This window comes from Maylandia zebra, linkage group LG6 (genome assembly GCF_041146795.1).
Source record: "Maylandia zebra isolate NMK-2024a linkage group LG6, Mzebra_GT3a, whole genome shotgun sequence".
Taxonomy (NCBI): Eukaryota; Metazoa; Chordata; class Actinopteri; order Cichliformes; family Cichlidae; genus Maylandia; species Maylandia zebra.
In genome coordinates, this window is record NC_135172.1 from 32363891 (window position 1) to 32388474 (window position 24584).

The following is a 24584-nucleotide window of genomic DNA, read 5'->3' on the forward strand; positions in this document are numbered from 1 at the left end:
GTTATTATACCACCAGAACGTATCTGTTTGTACATTTTAGTTAACAGAGAGTGAGCACAGCCAGAATCTAGCCAGGAGGTAAGGGACGAGGAGGAAAAATGAGAGAAACACTGATAGCATGACTGTAGGAGGGCAGGCAATGAGGCAGAGAAATGAAGAAAACTAAGCACAGAGCTGATCTTGTGATTGCTATTGCTTTTGTGGAGGATTTTGTTTCTCCATTTCAAAGTATTCTCGTTTTTTGTTTTTTTTTCTTCTCTTCCCCATGCTTTGGTCTGATTCCTCAAGCATTTTCTGACTCTTCTTTGTGTCCACCAGAGGGAGGAACGTATATAATCTTTTCACCTATTGTTTGGTTCAAATCCTTCATTTGCTTCATCGATCCATCGAGCATGTCTTTCTGTAATTAGTTTTCTTTGAATACTGAACTAATAAATTCTACTGATATTCATTTTTGTTAAAGCTCTGAATTAAATAATAGCATTGAGGTTCAGAGCTCCCTGAATCTTGAAAGATGTAGATGTTTTCTCTTCACTTATTAAACTTTTTCCTGTACCTACTTTCTCTAAAAAGCTGAGAAAATTGCTCACAAATATATTGTCATCATTTCCAAAAGGTTTTTTTCCCCACCTCAATTGTGCAATTTTACAATGATTGAATATGTAATCATGAATAAGTGCCACAAATGTAAAAAAATAAATAAATAAAAAAAGCTAAATAAACATGAAAATCCATGAGTGCAAATAGGGATATGTATTCAAGTTGTTAAAAACAAGAATCCTCTTTAGTTTTTTAATGCGGACTAATTGGCACCAAAGGGAGGTAAGATATAAAGGATATGAATTCAAAAAAGAATCTAACATCAATACAACACAAACTGTAGCTAACTATTTTTGTATCTATTTCCCACTTTCTATTTTTTATTTTTGTCACTATGGTTGATTTTATGTTAAAGAAACCTCAGGACCATCAACTTCTGGTTAGCGTATAAGTGTGATGCAATAAATATACACGCAATAAAAAACTGTGCTCTTATTATCACTACCAAAGGTCAAGGCAGTGTTTTCTGTACAAGTGGAACAGTGGGGTTAGGTACCATCCCAGGTGCACTTTATCAGTTTTTATGGGACCAGAGTGACATTCACAGTCTCATACCCAACATATGCTCTTCCATCTATATAATCAGTAATGTGCACAGTTAAAGTCAAACACTGCAAATACACTTCTGACCTGCCCTCACTTTCCTTGGTGAGGACACCCTGTCTTTTCATTTTATATCAGTTTCCTTAATTCCAGTATGTTCTGCTGTGACAATTATTTATCAAATTACCTTCAGTGCTCTGTATTTGTGCTGTTCTTATCGATCTATTCCTCACTGCTGCAGTAAATATTTGGCTTCTCCGTAGGGATAATTAAAGTTTCATCCAATCCATACAAAATACAAGATTACATTTGCCAGGCATACTAAATAACAAGGACTGAAATACAATAGCTACAGATGTCACTAATGCAGCAAGGGATTGTAGCCTCTTTAAATGATGTCTTATTCCAACTGTCACACTGAGCCTAAAGTCTGCTAACATGATTTGTCTCCTCATAAGCAGCTGTGTGACTTCTAAAACTTTAAGAAAGGCTTATTTTTACATGTAAAAGATGCACCTTAGGAATGTAAACATGGTCAAAACAACCTGTTGACATGCACGCAAAAGCATCAGAATAGTGTAGATGATTTACATGACTTGAAATGGATGTTTATGCCATATGGGGTTGCCTGAGTGTTTCAGGAACTTCTGATCTATAGGATTTCCGTACGCGACCATCTCTAGGGTTTACAATGATGGTCCAAAAAATACAACATATACATTGAGCAGCAGTTTTCTCAGCAGGCGTCAAAAGGTCATGGAGAATGATCTATCTTGAGCTAATAGGAAGGCAACAGTCACTCAAATATTACTTTTTACAACCAAGGCACACAGAAGAGGATCTGTGAATGAATAACACATGGAGCAGACAGGCTACAGTAGGGGAGGACCACACTTAATGCTGCACTTCTGACAGCTAACAACAAGACACTGAGGCTACACAGGCACAAGCCCACCAAATTCAGACAATAGAAAATTGAAAAAAAGAGTCTTGTCTGTGGTGGTGCAGTGACATTTAGTTAGTACTACTGGCCATGTTGACCATTGTTTAAATGCTACAGCCACTCTGAATGGTGGTGCTCTTGCTTTCAATTGCTTTGTGACCACAGCACATCATCGCCTTCTGGTATGATCACCACAGCTCATCTCTTCTTGCAGTAGGAAACAGAGATACCACACCATGTCACAAAGCTCAAATAATCTCAAACTGGTTTCTTGGATATCAAAATAGGTTTACTGTACTCACATGGCCTCCACAGTCACCCGATTTCTATCCAACAGTGCACTCTTGGGATGTGGTGGAATGAGGGATTTACATGTGGAATGTGCAACTGACAGATCTGCAGCAACTGTGTGAAGCTGTCATCTCAGTATGGACCACAATCTCTAAGGAATATTTTCACCACCTTGTGTAATCTATGCCATGAAGAATTAAGGCAAAAGGGGAACCAAACTGGTGCTAATGATTTGCACCTTCAGTCCCATAAAAATGTCAAATTTGCCTTAGATAAGAATAAATAAATAAATAAATGACAAAATAAACTAGACTAAATATATAAAAACAGAAAAGCTACATTTAATTTATCTCTTTAATTTTTAAAGTCTATTAAATTAAGAATATGACCTACGGAATTAAATGTTTGTTCTTATCTGGGAATGCTACCTACTCATTATTAAAAAAAAAAGCCATGTGGCATTACAGAAGGAATAAACCACAGATGGGTAAAGAGAATACACATTCCAGAGACTAAATGCAGTGTAGCCTTTTTATTGCTTTTGTGAGACAATCTAATGTTTTTCTGTGTTGTCTGTTATGCTCCTTTGTATTACTGTGAGACAGTAATAATGAACCAAAGAATAAGATACCCTGCTGTTTTTCTGACCTTATGTCTAGTCTTTGGAGAGAAGCAAATGCACATACCTTTCTTCATTTGTTATATCTTTAGGCATCAGGAAAAACAAGGCTTGTTTTGTTGTTTTTGTTTTTAAGCAAACAAGCATGTAGCTTTGCACTATAGCTCAGTAGTATAAGTCTTTTTCTCATGGGGTGAATTAGTTTATATTCTACAAAAGATACAGGATTGCAAAAGTTGAACCACTAATTTAAGTTTTGTTCAGAGAGAAATGGACTTCAGTGTACAAGCAGAGTTATTTATGGGATTTTCAGTATTCATTTTCATTGTTCACATCATCGCATATATTTTAAGTTGAATATTCACAGTCAGACTTTGTCATGGTTCCAAGTGGTGCACCCGTAAGTGCATGATTTCCCCAGGTTACTTTTGTTACTGTCACAAAGTAAGTCAATGCTATGTCATTGTGAAAATGCACAATAATTTTAGCAATCACTGCTTTGTGAATCAAGAACATGAACAAAAATGCAAGATAGTTATTCTGAAATTTGGAATTTTAGTGCATATTGTGCAACACGGAGAAGCGCCATGTATTAATGGAGACACACATTGTACAATGACTTTAACCTTTTTTTTTTGACATATCCATTTGCCGACCCTATTTCTTTCTTACTTGCCATCTTTTTCATGTAAATTGCTCTCCAACTCTTCCTTTTTCCTTGCAAAAACAAGTCAATGAACAATGGATGGAATGGTTAAAGTTGTGGAGGAGTGAAGCTAGTCTTTCACTACTGATTAAATTATCAGCTTGGCACCCCATCGGAGGCACAAAGGCATGAAATTGCTTGACATTTTTTCTCCCTGTGCACTCTGCCATTAGCCATTTCCTCAGCTACATTTCACAGCAAGGAGGACAGCGAGAGCCTCAGAAAATCATTTTTAGTAGTAACCTAAGGATTTGTCAGGCAATGTGTATCATGCATAGGGACACAGAAGTATGGGACATCATGATGAGACAGCTGTATAAAGGCACTAACTTCTGGGAAGTATGTGATTAAGTGGCTGATTGTTAAGATACTAACTGAAAATAAATACGCTAACACCCATTGCTAAATCTTTATGTGTCTATTCTCACAATATGCGTACATATAAAATGTAATTTTACCATCAGGAGCCAGATGTATAAAAACTTTGCTAAAACTTTCTGTATATAAAAAAGCAAATGTGATTACACAATATTTTTTCGGATTGTCAAGATTTCTCTTGTAGGTTGTCCAATAATAAAGCCATCATCACCTATAGTTAATTCTTTCAAGAAAACAATTAAATGAAGTAGAAAATTACTTAGAACTCATTTAATCATTTATGCCTCTCTCTCTGTGCAAGCTGGGATCAGCTCCAGCCCCCTCATGACAGTGAATTGGATAAATGGAAGAGATGGACGGATGGATCATTTATAACTTAATTTGTGAATGCTAACCAAAAAAAAAGGTGATGAGCTGAAATCCATTGTTAATAAGTCAAATTCCATCCCGTATTTTTTATCTCCATTTTTATTATATCAGGTTTAACTTGCTAAACACACACATCAGCACAAAAATATATATTTCTTGATCTTTTATGGCACACAAACATACACACACATTCTTTCCACAAAGACAAATGTCTAATGTACCTTAACTTTCTCCTGTCCCACCTCAATAACTCAGTAGGGACTCAGATAACTTTTTAAAACACCCCAAGGCTTTCTCTTCCCACTCTTTTTTTCACACCTGCAGGATTCATGGTGCAATTTAAACAAGCTGCATCGCCCTCCTTCACCCAGACACAGACTCACTGAAAAAAACAAAGAAAAAGGTAGAGAAGCTTTAAAATGCCATGTTTCTGGATTCTGCCTCAATTTAACTCTCTAAAAGTCAAAGACTGACGTGTTTCCCCATCTTCAGTCCTGTCTCAATGCATCACTCAACACCATTTTTTAAAATTTAAAAAGTTTTTAAAGTGCTTCTTGGATGGGGTTGGACCACAGCGACAGGGGCACTGAGGCAAATGATGGAGCATTTAGCGTGAAAAGGTTAAAGGTTTGCGTCCCAAATGGCAAGGTGGCGATAAGGTGTTGGCCTTCATAGTTCTGAAGAGGAAAAGGGCAGGATGAATGTCAGCCAAGTCTTCTGGGAAATATAAATCACACTAAAAAACCCAAACTTGAATATTTTTTGCACAACTTCACTCATTGCTTTCAGAAATACACCATACTGGGTAATTTCTCTTGAAATGCAGATTCATCTAAGGCATTGGATGGAGTTCTATAATATCCATCTTGTCAGACTTCTTGGACATTTTTTTTACACTTGGAATAAATTAAGTGTTGCTTCTTTCCAGTGGTAAGAAGCAGGAAGGACAAAGGAAATTAATCCTGGGCTCCTCCACATTCTCAATCTGGTCAGAAATTCTCTGACCTGCTTTACTCTTAATTTACAAAATTACACAGTTGGACAGAAGTTCTTTTCACCAAACTAAAAATGACAGTTTTTTGCACAGTAACGCTATAGCATCAGATCTTATATATGCGTGACACAAATCCCTGCCGTTACAGGAAAAACATATTCAAAATCTTTTTCACTAATTGAGCATTGCAAAGTTATTTCAAACTACTCCAAGGAGCATTTTAGAGGAAAAAAATGATGAAAAAAGAAATAAAATTGTAGAAACTGATTTTCTGACCTGCTGAAATGCATACACTCAGTTTGAGCATTGCTGACGTTCTATTGATTTTTTATTTATTTATTAATTTTTTAGCTACTAGCTTTTTTAGTAGCATGTTACTTTTTAATTCAATTCAATTCAATTCAATTTTATTTATATAGTGCCAAATCACAACAAAGGTCGCCTCAAGGCGCTTTATATACTTTTCTGTCATTTGGCTCTCAGTTTGATAGCTGTTTCTGGCCTGGTCATAGTTTACACTTTACTGAGATATTCTTCTATTAATTAATTATCTTCACCCATAAAACAATATAGCTTGCTTTGGCATGCTTGTGTTTTCTCCTGTCTGAGGTCAGCCATTGGTTGTGCAAGTATGTATACAAAGATGTATTAGGGGGTTGTTGTTTTTTTCATTTTATCTATAATTGTCATAAAATGCATGTTTACTAACAAATGTGACTGCTAATTACATGAGTGCATTACAAATGCTTTACAAACAAATTGCTTTGTATAGTGTCAAACCCACTACTGGCCTTTTCAAAAAAAAATCTACTTTCAGAGTTTGCAATGGCACAAAAATACAAATTGTCTTAAAGCGTGGTTTGCAAATTTTTCTACAATGCAAGTTTCAGAAATGGATTTATGTTATGAGTGCCCAGAATACAAGAAAATTAAACTCAGTGGCTCAACAATATGACTCCGTACAACACTTGTACGGAGTCATAAAAGCAGAAAAGTAAATAATTATGAGGGCTGATGTTCACCTAGGTAATCCACTTTAGTTTTTTCATATTATGAATACTAGCACACTGTGCTCACTGGGACACACATAAACTGGAGATTTGTTAATAGTCCTGCAATTATATATTTTTTTCAGTCTTTCGCCCGATATGATGTTTTTACTTCAACCAGTCATTCACTCCACAATGCTTTCATAGCCAAACAATTGAAGGAGTTGCCAGTATATATCCTATTGAAGTTCTTACAGATATCAAAAGTCAAACTTAGTCTTCTTTTTTTATTAGTGTTAGATATTGCAGATGAAAATTATGATAAATGTGTTTATAATATTATAAACACATGCAGTGTTGTTTTTCTATTTTCTATATGCTAATATTAAAAAAAAATCACGTTGATTTATTTCCATCCAGCTTATCTTGTCAGATTGGACAAATATGGACAGTGCATTAAAAAGGCATTGTCACAACTGAAGGTCAAAACAGATCTATGAAAGGCAGGAAGGGATTGCTGGTATATGGTAGAGAGAAAAGGGGGAGGAATACTATACGAATTGGAAGCTGAGAAGGAGGATAGGCAGTTTTCTGTAATGAATTGCAAAGATAACAGCATAGCTGCAGACTCCTGTTATCTGCACCATGAAAAACACAACCTTAGGGCGCTGACCAGAAGTTTTATGCCGTGTGTGTGTGTGTGCATATTAAAGATCTTGTATTTCATTATGGTTTTTTAAATCAAGAAAGGAAAATAGTAAATTCTGTGTATTTCAATTGAATGTCCATATGGTTTGACAAAAAACAAAGAGAATGCATATAAACTAATATGGGGGCTTTGTGAAGCTGTATTTACTCATTGTGAAACAGTGTAAAGCATGGCAGCATGCTCACAATGATCATTTTAACACGCTGATGTTTATGTTTGATGATGTTTCGCTGAAAAATTCTTACCCTAATCAGTATCAACCTGCTAACATGTACGAGCTACAATTTAAACAAAGTAAAGCTTACATTGATGGGATATGTTTTTAAAGTTTTTAAATTTGTTTGTTTGTTTAGTTTGTTTTTTATCACAATTTATCACTCAAAACATGTATCCACTCTCTCTCTGTCACTCTTGGGGAGGCACTTCAAGTCCTTGAAATGAGGAACCAAAGCTATGTAAAACACGTGTTCTCAACGATATTAATCGGTCTGCTGTTTGTTGCAATCCACTTGGCAATTGTATCAGTCAATATTTCCGAGGTAGACTTACTTCGGTCAAAAAAGAGGACAGTGGCAAAAATACATGTAGTATATACAGTCTTAATGCAGTGTGGGTAAAAATGTAGGTAAAGTAAACGATCAGTCATATAGCTGATAATCAAGCTACATATCCTTGGGGTGTAATTTGTTTTATAACTATTACATCAAATTGATCCATCCATTATCACTAATCCCTGAATTATGAAACATGCAATGATGTGAGTTATCTAAAGATTGAATTTGATACCCACCCATTATTTGTCACAGATTTTGTCACAGAGTCTTTCTTTAAATTCACAGAATGCCAATGGCCATTGAACACATTAATAATTTAAAATTGCACAGCATTTGTTTACAGTTTTTGAAAAAATGGAGGTCCAGCATCCTGCAGAAATTGAGTTCTAGTGATATACAAGTGTAACACCCATTCATAAATAAGAAAATAATTTTTCAAAGAGTAATTGACCTCCAGAATATCCTTTATTACGTAGAATTTCTTAGGTTAATCAAGCTGAAACTTGTATGAGATCACAAACTCAATTTTTCAGCTGTTAATCGATGTTCATGGCAATTTTATTATGAAACCCATCCATCCTGGTCATTCTCCCAATAATCCATCCATGGAACATTAGTGTGTGTGTGTGTGTGTGTGTGTGTGTGTGTGTGTGTGTGTGTGTGTGTGTGTGTGTGTGTGTGTTGGGCAGGGTGGGGTGAAGCTAAAACTGTAAAGCTAACTTGTTCCTTCAGTGAACGAAAATGAGGCATGATGCTAGAAATGACAGAAAGAGGTGCGAGTCGTAGCAGGATAGTATGTAAGTGTCTGCTTGTCCATCACAGCTGGTTTCACCTTGCAGAAGCATCACTATAATTGCTTCAGCTGTCAAACCAGCCAAAGACTCTCACATCATCAGATTTGACTGGGTCTAAAACTATTTCTTTCTCCCTTGCTAGATGTCTGTTTCATCTTCTGTTTTTTACGTATGCATATGTACCGTCTTATATCATGATCTATCTATTGATCCATTTGGTTTCCTGCCTGTCCTACCATTTGGTTATCCTTTTCTCAACCTATGACTGAAGTAGCGTATACTCTTTGCACGGATCAATAAGTCAGACCCAGTGTGAAGTGTCTGCTTACAACACTTATTATGTCACTTGGATGCTCAGTACTGCACGACAGCAAACCTCCCATCACATTTAATCCACCTCATGACTCCTCTTCACCTTGAATACCTTCACCTTCAGCTAGGCAAGAGTCATTTTTAACTAATAAACTAAAATAAATAAATGCAAATCAAAATTTGGATTTATGGCTTCTGTTCAGTGTATATTTGCTCTAAAAATCTTAACACCAAAATTAATAAGTATCCAGTATGGTTGAAATTTCTGAATGGCAGACGCATCCATAGTTTTACACCATAAAGTAGACCATCATATGCTGGTTATTATTTAAATAATAATTTATTCAAAATAATAAAAGCAAAAACACACATCGAACTCCTCACCACATGCAATACGATAGGAACAGCTGAATGCAATGCAATAATGATACACAGTAACTGCTGTACTTATTACAGAGTGGTCACTTGTATCCTTTGTTTCCTTCCTCATTGTCCCAACATCTTAGAATGTGTTAGTTGAACATGCCTAGTATTAGAGTAGATTAACTAATGTGTTGACTCTCAGATTTAAAACTGTATTGCTTACCATTTGAAAACTGGCTTAACAATTAAGTGGCCTACCAGGAATGCTCAAAGAGTTCCAGATGGGCCAGTCTGTATTCTTTTCAACCCAGACTAAATACCAAATTGACCTCAAAGAAACATCTAACGGTGCGACAGAAGACATTTACTCAGCTATGAAGGTTTTAAGAGACAGCTACAAAAAGAAAAACCACCAACTTTTTTTTGGTAGGTTTCCATTACAAAGCCAAACATTTTGAATGCTAATAAAAGTGATTAAATGTAAAAACAACAAAGACAATACTGAGAAACAATGACAATTTGCTCTAATGTAGCTTTTCATTACATCACACAATGGGAACAACACACCAGGAGTAATTTAGTCTAAAAAGTATTGAGTAGTAAATTGTGGTGAAATTACTTAATTCTGATGCAAATCAGCCTACTTCAAGTATTTCTAATTCAGGAAACATTATCGTGATGCTAGTGATCTACTCTACTTTAGCACTTAATGAAGTAAACGTCTGAAATGAAGTGAATCTGCATTTGAAATTAGTGTAATTAAGACAATTGTTTTCATTTTGTCTCTAAACATGAGTTTGGAAAAGCAATGTCCACCTAAAATTACTTCTCCAGAGAGTAATTTTAAAAGGAACACCTTTCTGTTACAGAAACAACATCAGGTGAAGCATAAACATCCTGAATATAAACCTGATAAGAGAGTCGAAGAAATGTTTAAACAGAAATATATTCTAAATGTTCATTACCGGTACTTGAGTGCAGCTAAACATAACAACAACATAATGCAGTGGGCTGGATGAGAGAGGTTCTAGTTTGGACACATAGAAAGTGGGGTAAGTCGCATAGTCTTAGGAAACTTAAGACAAAAAGCAATAGAATTGCTTTTTTACCCTCACTTCCTTGAACATTTTGTTCAAGGAAGTGAGGGTACAAGTTTGTTAGTATATATATATATATATATATATATATATATATATATATATATATATATATATATATATATATATATATCTTTTGTTTGAGAGCAAAACTCAGCAAAACTGACTTGGAGTGTAGTTGTGGGGCAGGGTACTCCTGGGGTCCGCCAACTGCGTTTTTCACTCAGCTGTCCAGAGAATTGCAACCTTGGTCTGATTCCACACCATGCAAAAGCATCATGAATGGTGTTGGACTGAGGGCACTGCTATGTCATCCTCATGGGCTGGTAACAGAAGAGGCAGGCAGCCTGGGGATGCTTCAAAAGGTGTTGCAGAATAGAGTTGTGTGCATACTCAATTCAAGGCCAATGTAAGCTTTAGGTAGATTGCAGATTGTGAGTAGATCGTTTGCATCATCCCCATTACTTTTTGGATGATACTCAAGCTAACTTTAGCATGTAGTGCTTTAAAAATGTCTTCTACACTTGAGAGATAAACTGGGAACCTCTGTCAGAAACAGTGTCACTGGGGAAACTATGGAAGAAGAAAACATGCTGTAGTGAACCGATAAATTAGTTGTCTCTGCAGTGGAGGACAATTTGGGTAGTAGTAAAGTGGGCTGCCTTTGAGAACGTGTCTACAACTCTTTAATAACACTTATGGAGAAGCTGGCAAAACCCAGGATTCACTGATGCTGTTTTCTGGGAGAGGGAATTTAGCCACTGCTCTCATCTTTTCTGGATGTGCTTTCATTTACCCACTCTGAATTATATACCCCAAAAATGAGACTATGAAGAAATGTGGTAATGGTTCTAGGGTCTATGACTCAGCGTTTATGTATTCTGGGGAGACATCTGGGAAGACTCTTTCCGTCTCCCCAATCAGTCATGTTCCTATATTTGTTTCTCCCCGTCCCAGTGCCAAGCCTGTCTGCCTTTGTCTTTGTCTCCATGGGTATCATACTTTTTGGGTTTTCTTGTCAGTCTCTCATCCTGTGTTCAGTGTGTTGAGTTTTTCGTCCCCTGTCCTTTTAGTCTTTATTTGTTCCAGCTGTGTTCCCTCCTGTTTCCCATCCTGTTGTTATCCTGTGTGTATTTAATAGTCGTACATTCCTAGTTGCAAAATCATAGTTCCTAGCTTATCTTTTGTTTGTTTCTATTAGTGTTTTCATATTTTATTTTGAGTACCATATTACAGCAAATAAAGCTGCCTCCTTTAGTTCACTCTCTTTGTTTCTGAGTCCTACGTTTGAGTCATTCACCTGCCTGCCACACAGCTTTACATGAAACATGGAGCTTTGACACAGAGCTGGTTTTCTAGGAGCCACTACAATAGCTTCCTCACATACTGTTGATACCCAGTATGAAAAAGATGAGGATGTCATCAAGGTATATAAACACTGATTCTCAAAAGTCATTTACTGGGGTTTGGAAAACTGCTGGAGTAATGGTTAGTCCAAATGAAATGACTACATATGCAAAGTTTCCTGGGGGTACTGACTGCAGTTTTACATTTATCTTATCAATACATACTAGAAATGATAAGCATTTCTGAGACCCAAATTGGTGAAGATGGTGGCTCCCTGCAAACGCTATAAGGTTGTACTGTTTGAGGGGAGGGTGTGTTTATTCTTGATTGTGATCTGGTTTAGACTTTTATAGTCAATACATGTTTTGCTTCCACTGGTGAAGAGGATAGCCATAAGATTGCTGCTTCTAAGGACTCCTTAACCTATTTTTCTATAGCGTCTTTCTCTGGCTGTGACAGATTCTATAATTTGGTCGTCAGGATGGGTCACGGTCATAGTGAAAATGTGTCATGTGCAGTGTTGGTCAAGTTACTTGAAAAAAGTAATCAGTAATTAATTACTGATTACTTCCCCAAAAAAGTAATCCCGTTACTTTACTGATTACTTATTTTCATAAGTAATTAATTACTTAGTTACTTAGTTACTTTTTAAAAACACGATTTACAACCTGAAGAGGTGATAAAGCGATAGATCTTTCAGCCCAATTCTACTTTTTCTGCATAATCCATCATACAAAATGTAATCAAATGGAAAAGTCTCTTTTTTAAACTTGTTTTATCAGTTTTAATCTTTTAACTTTATGCATCAAGCAAAAATTAAATTATATGCAACATTCTCTGACTTGAATAAATTAGTTTAACATTTAAACCTATTTTCTACACATTCCAGCACATAAAATAAAATATTTTTTGTGTTTACGCTCACTCTTTCAAATAGATGCAAGTAAAACACAGCAGAAAATAAATAAAGTCAAAGACTCAGCGGTCCTGTTGCTCTATTTTCACCTGTAAAGCAGGACTGCGGTTACAAGTAACGCGTTACTGCCCATCTCTGGTCATGTGTTGAAAATGAGAGTGTGTTGAGGCACCTAGACCACAGTAAACCTCTGGCAGAGAACAGAGGTCAGGATGGAGAGTGGCTAAGGTCAAATGACAGCTGATATGGCTGACTGAAAGCAAGTGGAAAGACAAAAGTAACACCAACTTGCACGAGAGACTACATTGGAGCTGTTTAGTGGCTAGCTAATCCTTAAATTGTCCATTAAAACTGTTAAAATTATCTCGGAGAGCAAAATTTCACCATTGCGATCCAGTGGTCACATGAAGCTGCAGTAGCATAGCTGAAATAATCAGATATGCTGCCAGAGATTGACATGTCTATGAGCAGTACTCTCCCAGAGTAAAGAGGTCATCAAACTCAGCTAACAAATCATTAATAGGCATGGGTCCTAATGGCTAAATAAACTTTCATGAATAAATGTATCTATTTATTTTTTCTAAAGGCCTTCTCTTTAAAAGACTAACCTGGGGAGAATCTATAGAAAACAAGCAGGGTTGATGACTAAAAGGAAGCAATTGCTGAAGCAATTACCCACTACCAATATAACCTCCCTCAGCCTCAAGCATGGGGGAAGATGCATCACAGAAGGGAGGTGGGGAATCTTTTTAGGCTTGCAGGGGTTTTAGCTGCGGACTGAGACAAAACTAAAAGTGCTTGGTGAAGCTAGAGATTGGAGGAGAGCTCTGATTACAATAACTTGTTTTGGGATGTGATTTTGTTCCAGCAATGTGCAGATAATCTGTTGACTGAGTATAATCCTTGGTTAATAAGGTAATTTTTTAATTGATGCAAAGCCTGTACCGGAAGCATCAATCTAAAACCACCCTCCCCTTGTACATATTCAAGATCATTGCAGCTGTGTTTGTCCATTCTTCCAACTGGTTCAAACATGACTACCGTGCCTTTGTGGTTCTCCTGTGTCTCATTCGATCATTTTGTCATAATGAACTCAAAATGGATAGACCTTTATATGTAGTCCACAACTGCAAATCAAATTGTTTATTAACAGAGGCTAATCTGAGCAGTGAATAATTGTTGCAGACAACTAATGAGTGGGCTAGAAGGTCAGTGTTCAGTGTCCAGTTCCAGTGAGATTGGGGGATCCACAAAACCTTTTCAGAGAAGCCTTGAAGATCTGGAGCACATACCAAGGGGTTTCTAAAGACAGAAACAACAGATAAGTTACAAGGAATTAAAGAAAGCATGAAACAAGTGAAGCTTGATATTACTGCTACAGCAGTTGAACAACCTGGTAAAGGTGGATGAAAGAAGGTGGTCTTTATATACAAAGGATGAATAATGGAAACCAGGTGTACACTGCCTCCCAGTCTTGATTAACTGCCACACCCCAGAGTGGCAACCTGTTATGCCTTCATGAGCAAGAATAAGGGAGAAAATGTGAGTGAAGGCACAGAGACCATGACACTACTAAAGTAGCTTTTTTTTCTGTCAGAGAATGTTTAATTTTTCAGATTGAATCTTCAATTGTTCATTTTTTTCCCCACCACAGTGCGTGTGTCAATTGTGTGAATAAACAGTTTTCAGCTTCTACACAGTAAAAGTAAATGACTTTAGCCCGGGGACTGTAGTCTAGTGAGGACATTAACAGTGGAAGCTTGATATCATCACCAAAGTGCTCCTGGCCAAGGGCTTCTTTCCTATTTCTTTTTTACGTCCATCTGTTTTTTGAACACAGATCTGACAAACATCATGAGTTCAGTTAATTTAGTCTTTGGCTTGAACACTTTATCCTTTCAGCCTCTCCGTATGGATTGGGAAACCAATCTTTTGAAGTGCCCTTGAGCAAATCTTGTCTGGAAAACTTCCCCTATACTGAAACATGTTTGTTATTTGGTCTTTGGTGTGTATGTGGTGTGTAACTTGTTATACTTCACATCAAAAATTGCTCTTTATTCGATTTAATTTGCCAATATGTCCTTGAGCGAAGCATTGTGCTTATCTTACTCCACCAAACTGTTTAATCACCTTGTATTATTTTCAGCTTCACACAACCTTACCTACTGACCCTTCAATGCACCTGTATTCTCTGAAAGAAAAATACGTTTCTGCTCACTAAAATTAAATTGCTTTTTTTTTTATCAAAACCTGAAAATGGATGTGTCGCTCTGTAAACATTACATTCTGTTTATTTTAATATGTATTAAACATGTGAAAAAAAAAGACTAAATAAAAAGTTTAATACAATTTTCTATGAAACTTTACTGTGCAATGCTAAAAACTACTTTTATTCATTGATTAGCAAAAATGGCTGTCTCAACAAGCTTTTCAAGAGCTTACTTGATAACCCTGAAACAGGGAAGTCTAAATACATGGTTATGTTAGTGCTTATTACAAAGTAATCACAAATTCATTGATTTCATGAAATTTCTTAAGAATATAGTAGGGCTCTATCCAAAATTTTCAGTGTACATTAATCATTAAATGAGTAACTGTGAAAGTTCAAATTTTGTGTTCAAGAAGTTGTATTTTATTGAAAGTTTTACCTTGTTTACCTACAGAGTACGATGCTCCGTACTCACTCAAGAGTAAATATTCAGTTGTTATACAAGAACCTTTATTGCTTTTGATTGAAAAGCTGGTGGATTAAAAAACTGTGTTCACAAAACAGTCACTGAGAAAGTTAAAAAAACAAAAACAAAATCATCTAATGGCAGCTGAAGCATCAACCTAAAATCACCCTGCTCATGTTCATACTACAAATCCTTGCAGGTGCGTGTGTCTATTCTTTCCAGTGCTTCCAGCATGACTAGACTGTGCTAATGGTTCTCAGGTTGGAATCCCCAACTCGGACCCTAACTCTAGAGGCCCCCAGAGGTGTGGAGGTCAGTGCTGGAGTGGGAGATTTTACGGCATCTTGTAGAAAAGACCTCCTCTTGCAGTCCTCAGAAGGAGAGGTGAGTGTGAGCTTACATTGTATTTGTTTATGCATGTGTGTGTTTGCATGTAAAACTGTTTGTGTACATACTGTTATGTTTTACTGTGTTGGGTATCTGTGAGTGTTTGGAAGAGAAATGGAAGTTAGAAGCTAGGGTGGGCGATATATTGAATATACTCAATGTATTGTGGACTTTTCCACGTACAGTGGTTAAAATGGCTTTATTGTAATCATCGAGTATAAGTTGCCATGGTTATATTAAGCTGTCTGCAGGTAATTTACTGAGTTTTTTTTATGAGTTTTTTTATGCCAATGCTGCGAATGTATTATTAACCCGTAAAATGTTCACTGCGTTGAACATGGGTGTTTATATACTACCAGACAGGGACAATATGGTGACAGCGGGAGTTTCAGACAAGTGAGGGAATGAGACTCACTGTCGTTTGGATTTTACAAGGAGGATGTTGAACAAAATCCGATAATTTGCAAAATGTGCAGTTAAACTATTCCTGCAAAACGTAGGCGTACCAGAAATGTATTCCACCAGCTGAAAAGTCATCCACTGAAAAATTCAGTCTGTTCACACACCAAAGAAAACATTAAATAAACCAACAGTGATACTTGTGACTGTTCTTGGTCAGTCATTTTTATAACCACTGTCTTGACTTTTGTTTCTGTAATTTGAGGTCATCACATTTTTTATTTTACAATTTTTATATGTTATAAGCTCAAAAGAGCACCTTTTTAATTTCGGTTGTTTTATTTTTCCCCGTGAATTCTTGCTTAATGTCCTTTTTTTTCCTTACTATGATCTTTTGTTTGTTAAAGAAAGAGACATACTGTGACAGTATAGTCATTTGTGAAAAACCTTGGTGGGCAATGGATGGTTAAAAAGCGGTTAAAATGAAAGATTTTAATTAATTCAGTTTTTTTGTATTTAAAGTAGAAAAAAAAATATTGAACGGTTGATTTGAATGAGTACACAAGTGCAATTTTAGGCACCATGTGGTTGAAAATAACATTGCTTTTTGGAGGTTATTTAAAAAATATCGTGCTAAATATTGTGTCTCGTGATATAGCCAAAAGATATCGCGATATTAGATTTTCCTTATATCGCCTGTTAAGATTCAATATTGAGGAAGGGTACAAGAGGTGATCGAAGAATAACCACACCGATCCGGCCGGGTGAAGTCAAACGATGATTTTAATGAATACACGCGTGGGAGGACACTCTGTACGCAGACAGCCAGTAGTCCTCGACTTAATCAAAGCATGAACAGATATTTTATAGCATCAGGGTTTGTTTACTGACGCCCCTTCATACGTCACAGACACATTTTATACATAGATCAAATCAAAACCACAACGACTTTTGACACAGTTTAAAAGAACAATTGTCTCCTATCTTCACAACAGGTGCTTCCTGTCACTGCCGGATGCTCGCAGCAGTTCTGCGACAAACTGCTCTTTGCAACATCAGCAAAACATGATTAAACTTTCACCTATAAATGATTCTCTAACTGAGTGTGTGTGTGTGTGCGTCTGTGTGCTAACCACAATTGCACCCTGTTTCACCTCGCGACTAGCTCCTGACCCCTCACCAGACAGAGAGACAGAAACCACTCTCGTATATGTAATAATCGAACTGAAACTATGGATATGACTTTTACTAAATAAATGTTTTAATCAAGAACCTCTACTAAACATAATAACTGTGTGCATAAGCATCTTAAGGCCTTCTTAAAGCTATCTGTTACATTGTTAAAGCAATGATCATACTGTTGCTTAAAGTAACTTCCTGCTTGTGCAAACTCTCTGCAAGCCTGTTTCCTGTCAGCCTGTGACTTTTAGCCTTTCTGAAAGACACACTGTTCTACCCCTGAATGCAATATAAACTCCAGATTATATTATTAATGCAATGGTAATAATGACAATTATTTAACAATAGCAGTAAAATAATTTCCCTTCTCGACACTCCCTCTCATGACCTCTGGAACACCAGAGGTCACAATACATTGTGTCCTCACTCAGCAAATCAGACAACCTCATGTCATCTAATTGGTCCGGTAATAAACACCAGCTCCCCTTCGAGAACACTCCATGTGTAAGCTTAGGTTTTCTCGGTCCCTCTCTGCAGGCCTCGAGATCTCCAGGATCCTCGCCCCTCCTGTGGTCGCCGAGATCGATCTTCTGCAAAAGAAACAAAACACCTTTTCCTGCATCTCCCTAACTTATCCTATTTGGGACTCTTTAATCAAAAGCCTAATCCTAATTATCTTCTTAACTTATTGGCTTATATTTATGTACATTCTTCAACGTTCCTCATCACTTTAAAACTCTTTAAACCCTGCTTTCACGTCCGGTTGCTCGCTCTATTTTCCCTTATCTGATCATCAACATCCTGTGCACAAATTGTCGCTGCTGCAAGTTCCTCTACTCTAAAAGAAAACAACCACTTTAATCAATTAAGTTTAAGCATATAAGCAATTACTCCTGTATACATTTCATCATAGCTAAATGCTGCCTTGAAACAACTCCTATGTGTTAACTTCATTTTAACCTCACATTTCCTATGTTATAACCCATTTTGGTATAGCCTTTTTATTTCATTTTGCTCCTTTAATGTAACAATACCTTCTAATTCTAATTTATCAGACTTAACCAAAATATATGCTTTCCTTCCTCTTTGGTCCTTCTTTAAGTTCAGTTAAAAGCTAAATGAATTTAAGGCCTTTTGCCTGGAATCAATACTGTCATGTGTGTTTCTTAACTCTGTGTCTGTAAGCGTGTGCAATCCTTCATGAACTCATATTATCCTCACAGTAGATTGGCTAATCATAGCGCTAGCCAAAGGCTCGTGACCCTCCAGAGACAAATTTGAGCCACAACTCCTTTAAAAGCACAAAATGCAATATGTATAAAAATCATTTCTATTTATAAGCTCCCCCTTTATCCTAAAAATACCTCCTATGTAATATCTGTATGTGTAAGCCTACATTATAACCACTTCTTCTAAAGATCAAAAAATCAAACCTGTTCTACTCCTTCAACCCTCACTAATTTTCCCTCTAAGATTTATTCACAGCTTTGAAAAACCAGCATTGTATCTTCTAAACAGGATTCAGTTCTGTCATGGTCCTGGGCCATGTTGGCCCAGTATTCTTGGTTCCTTGTATTTTCGCTCCTTATTTAGGCCAGGTTTCCTCAGGTGTCCTATTGTAGTGTTCCCTAAGTGTTTTTTCCCTCGGTCTCCCTGCGTCTCGTTTCTGGTTTGTGTTATTAGCTTACCCAGTTTTCCGGTTTCTTGTTTTTCCACCAGTGCTGTTTTGTGCCCACCGTTGTAAATAAATATTCACCTGCACCAGAGCTGCCGCCTTTTGGGTCCTTTTCTACAACTCCACACGGCTTGCCTCGCAAACCGTGACAAGTTCACTTTTAATCCTTTAACCTTAACTTAAAATAACAGTTTCAGTTTTACCATATCCAAATGATCAAAAACCCAAAAGGTCCTAAAATGATCCTAAATTATTAAACAATTAAATTATTAAACCCTAAACCCCCCTTTATCTTGATACATTTCATGTGTCAAGATACTATACAAAACTTAAAAATGCTCAGTTTCCCCACTCATGATCCAATCTATGTCATAAAATAAACTTAAAACAGAACAGTTATCAGTCATGTGTTTCTTCAATTAATGATAACTGAGTTACATCAAAAAATATTTCCCCTTTAGCATTTGGCCTTCTCCCAACAATATACTATAATCCCATAACCTAACCCCACCTAATAAAACAAAACAGAAATTTTCTTCTGGTAAAAACAAATTGTTTGTCCACATTAATTCATCCTCACTCACCTACAGTCTCACATTCACTCACATGCAGTCACACATTCACTCACATCCAGTCACACCATGTATTTGCTGATAGTGGAGCTTCCCGCACGATCAGATACTCCACCCTCAGCAAAATGAGCTCCGTCATTTTTTATTTTCCATAGGAAAATATTTCTTTATGCTTTTGGACTGGATTGACTCGCATAAAATCCTTTTTACAGGGACTTACGACCTTGATCAGTCCCCACAGGTAGCTTTCTCCTCAGCCAATTGTAATCTGGGAAGCCCACCTTATATTTGCTCTTCCCGATAATTTTCAGCGCCGTTATTCACTGTTGCAGGCCTGCTTAAAACAAAAATGAAAAATAGAGCTGATTGTTAGCTCATAAAAACAAAACAAAGTCACCTGACCGGTTTTCTTTAAGTGCACTGTTACAAAATAATGGGCCCAATTTTAGACATGTCCATGTTTCCTAAAACTCCCTCTATTAAAAACAAAAATAACAACAACAACCTACCTGACAGAATCAACCCATCACCACAACAACCTTAAACACACAAGTCTTGCCACCACATAATTTCACCTCCTCAATACACCAAAAGTCTCATTAAAACCACTCAATTTGCACACAAAAATCACCCCCTTATGCTCTTAAATTCAGCATAAGACCCCTTACGACATCATATAATCACTAAACTATAAATTCCTACCCAAATCTGCACTTCTCTTGTCTGCCATGCTTCCTCTCCTGAAAGTCACTTCCCCAGTCACACACATACAGGAAGCTCCTACGTCACCACTCACTCCAACTAATTTGCATACTGAGTCATCTCTCAATGAGTTGCTGTAACAACAGAAACATATGTTTAAACATCACCAACTCATTAAATCATTTTATTTCTTCCAACAGTGATCACTAGTGTTGATCACTCAGTACGAGAGCACTCCTAAGTCACTCTTTTTAAAACTACTTTAATCCCTTTTTTGTTTTCATAACTCCCTTTGTCATATGGCTTATTCTATTCCTCAATTACAAACTCAAATGTATTTTATTAAACATTCACACCATTGTATCATTCATACAAAATAGCAAGCTGTTCTTCATTGCATATGTTTGTGTTCTTAGCCAGGTTTAATCTCTATCTCTGCATTAAACTCCATGAGCTTGTCTTGTCTTTATAAGTTTAATGCATTTCCTGTTTGTGTGTGTGAATTTGCATATGGTGCTTTTGCAGTGTGTCAGACTCCTTCATAATTTTGCCTTTAAACAGTCAATTTTCTCCTCCCCAAATTTACTAACCCAAATTCTGATTTCCTACCTTAAATAGCAGCATTCCTTGTCCTCAGCCAGAAGGTAGGGCTCCACTTGCCACTTTCCACCTCCTCAGCCCAGCGGCCTTACCCGTCAGGTCCTGTCTTCTTACTGAAGCCGAGTATTCGTGACTGTGCCTGCCTTAGGTTGTCCCAGGGTTTCGAGGTGGGATCTTACCCGTCATGGGCTATCCAGCCTTCCATACTCGCCTGATACGGGGCCCAAGTGGGCAGGGGAGGGAACACACTGGCTCTGGGAATTAAAGGAATGTAAGCTGCTTCCTTCATTGCATCTTATATTAAACTATCTCACTTCTGACTCCTTCCTAGAATAATTTCACCTATGGCACTTTGTGTATGTGTGTTTTCTATTCATTAATGTAATTGTCAGTTATTTTCTCTCCCGGTCAGGGAACCACATTATTTTCTCTCTTCATTTTACCTTCTTTTGTTTGTTTGTGACGTTCTACTTTAGTTCTACTAAACCTTGATGTAAAAACAATACTCCCTTATTTCACGCACACACTCTGCCTTTTGCCTACACACACACTTCTCTCTCAGACTTCCTCTGTTCACACATCACCTTATATGGGCATGCAAACTTCCTGTCACCCACACCATTTCCTGTTACACACACACCGCACGCAGCTGCTCAGAGCAGCTCAAGCTGCTTTGCTGTTTCTCCAGGCTAATCAAACTTATTTTGTATTTACAATCTACAAACCCTCTGTAATTCTACTAACTTTTGACCTAAAATGTAGCATCATTCACACAATGATTTCATAATCCTCTCACACACACCTTTTAAATAAACTAAACTCTTATAACATCACTCATGCCTCTCTCAAATTAAAAACACTTTCAAACTTTAAAACGTCCTACTTTACATCACCCAAGAAATACCTCTCACACCTTTATTCATCATGTCAAAGCTTCTAGTCACCGCATTCACACTTAAACTGTGACTAGAGTTAAGGAATATAACTCAACACACTTTCCTAAGAGTATTTTAGACATGCTTGTCATAATCAAAAAGAGCAAGTAAAAAACAAACAAACAAAAATTGAAACCTCCATTAATTCTCACCGCACACACAAGAAATTGAAAAAATAAAACCCACCAGCAACTAATGCTGGAGAACAGTTACTACTGAAAGTGATGTGTTAATCTTAAGTATACACAGTGCACTCAATATATTTATATATCTACATCCAAACTCAGTCAATTACTATACATCCACTACGGCAACTCAAAACTTTATTTATAGTCCTCTAATAAACATAAATGGCATTTGAAACACAAACTCAACAATGTTTGCAGCAGTATTTGTAAAACCAACTGTGGCTTAAACAGTTCACTGCTTACTCATTTGCATTTTCACTCACACACACACCGTCTAAAAATAGCTCCAGCATTGCCTCAGACTCCTTTCACACAGAGATCTCTTATTACAAAGACGTCTTATATTTACAACTACTGTCAGATCTGTCAGCTTTAGCGCCTAACCAATTTTGACAAATTTCAGTTAACGGTCTAACCGATAAAGTCCAACTTTTTTGTAATCAATTAACCAGTATCTGTCCAACAGTTTCTGGCCTCATCTCTAAAGTCCCTAACTCAATTTAAAAGTGTCCAACACCCAAGGTCCAACCTTTGCTGCCCAAAAAAGCGCAGATTACCGTTCCAAACGGTAAAGTGGTCCAACCACTAGCTATTTTGGAGGTTCCCAAGTTCTCCCCGGTTGCCGACCGTACTAACCCTATTCGCCGATAGGTCAGGGCCAAGCGTCCTCGGCCAGGAGGGAGCATTACCTCCGAGAACTGCGCTTCCTACCAGTCCAACTGGCGTTCTTGAGTAATTTATAATACTTTGGAACAACAGTAAAACACCCAACAAAGTGTAAGACTGAAGCAGGTCCAACCTTATAACCAAAAAATAACCAAATTCCCTAACATACTAAAATCATTTCCAGCAGTCCAACTGCTTCCCGCGGTCCAACCGCATTAAATCCTTTCCAGCAGTCCAACTGCTTTAAATCCTCAGTACTGTCATGAGATTCTCATCAAAATCAAAACAGACATCCACCAGTAACTTCAGTGAGTAGACTTAAATTTTATCATATCCAATTTGGCACACTTTGGAAATAATTCAACAGGTAGTGCCTTACCTTTTGGATAAGCCGGCTTATGTCCACTCACTTAGACCACTGGAATTCATGTCTGCCCGTCAGACCACCTAAGACCCCGGATTTCTCCGTCCAAACCTCCAACTCTCCCTCCTCAATAACCGGACGAAGCCCCCAAATGTTAAGATTCAATATTGAGGAAGGGTACAAGAGGTGATCGAAGAATAACCACACCGATCCGGCCGGGTGAAGTCAAACGATGATTTTAATGAATACACGCGTGGGAGGACACTCTGTACGCAGACAGCCAGTAGTCCTCGACTTAATCAAAGCATGAACAGATATTTTATAGCATCAGGGTTTGTTTACTGACGCCCCTTCATACGTCACAGACACATTTTATACATAGATCAAATCAAAACCACAACGACTTTTGACACAGTTTAAAAGAACAATTGTCTCCTATCTTCACAACAGGTGCTTCCTGTCACTGCCGGATGCTCGCAGCAGTTCTGCGACAAACTGCTCTTTGCAACATCAGCAAAACATGATTAAACTTTCACCTATAAATGATTCTCTAACTGAGTGTGTGTGTGTGTGCGTCTGTGTGCTAACCACAATTGCACCCTGTTTCACCTCGCGACTAGCTCCTGACCCCTCACCAGACAGAGAGACAGAAACCACTCTCGTATATGTAATAATCGAACTGAAACTATGGATATGACTTTTACTAAATAAATGTTTTAATCAAGAACCTCTACTAAACATAATAACTGTGTGCATAAGCATCTTAAGGCCTTCTTAAAGCTATCTGTTACATTGTTAAAGCAATGATCATACTGTTGCTTAAAGTAACTTCCTGCTTGTGCAAACTCTCTGCAAGCCTGTTTCCTGTCAGCCTGTGACTTTTAGCCTTTCTGAAAGACACACTGTTCTACCCCTGAATGCAATATAAACTCCAGATTATATTATTAATGCAATGGTAATAATGACAATTATTTAACAATAGCAGTAAAATAATTTCCCTTCTCGACACGCCCAGCTCTATTAGAAGCTGACAAAAATAGCTATATTTATATGTGAATACAAGAGAACACAAACCAGTTGGGTGTTTTTGTTAGTGTGTGTGTGTGTGTGTGTGTGTGTGTGTGTTCTTTAGACTCTGTGGCACTCTATAGTGTTGGGCCCGCTTCATTAAAGTACCTTATTAGGCTAATGACCGTCATCAATCCATGCGACCTTGTCCTCCTTTTTCTCCCCTCCTCTGCTCATCACTCCTTTCTTCCTCTTTTCTATTTGGGAAAAGTGACTTCATTAAAGCTGGTTTGATGAGATTCCCTGTCAGTTGTTGCTGCTGTGTGTGTGTTTGTATGTGTGAAGTGTCATTGTTAGCCTGTTATCTCACTGTCAAGCTCTTTGCATAGCAGCCTGCCACATTGCGTGAGCACCGAAGCAGACTTAGCCATTATCCTTATGTGTGGCTGTAAGTGTGTGTATGTAAGTGTGTGTCAGCCTGCCATATTGCATGTCCGCTGGAGCATAGTGTGTCATTAACTTACTAATTAACAGAAGAATGACCCCCACTCGTTGCACTCACTGTCATTGTCAGTCACACTCACAAACTGACTTCTACTACAAATACACACACTCACATTTTCTCACACACACACCAACAGACACAAACAGGTAAAAGTTGGGTTCTCTTCTCCATTTCTCATTTCCTGTGTTTTATCACAATCTTCTCT

At 37.4% G+C, this 24584-nt stretch overlaps 1 protein-coding gene across 1 annotated transcript in view; it reads left to right on the top strand.

The window, feature by feature from the left end:
• LOC101484541 (zeta-sarcoglycan) overlaps positions 1–24584 on the top strand; it is a 377409-nt gene that overhangs the window by 326600 nt on the left and 26225 nt on the right. Inside the window, exon 7 of the mRNA XM_004539191.4 lies at positions 15460–15583. Within this exon, the coding sequence (XP_004539248.1) occupies positions 15460–15583 (124 nt within the window). The remainder of the gene's footprint in view (positions 1–15459; positions 15584–24584) is intronic.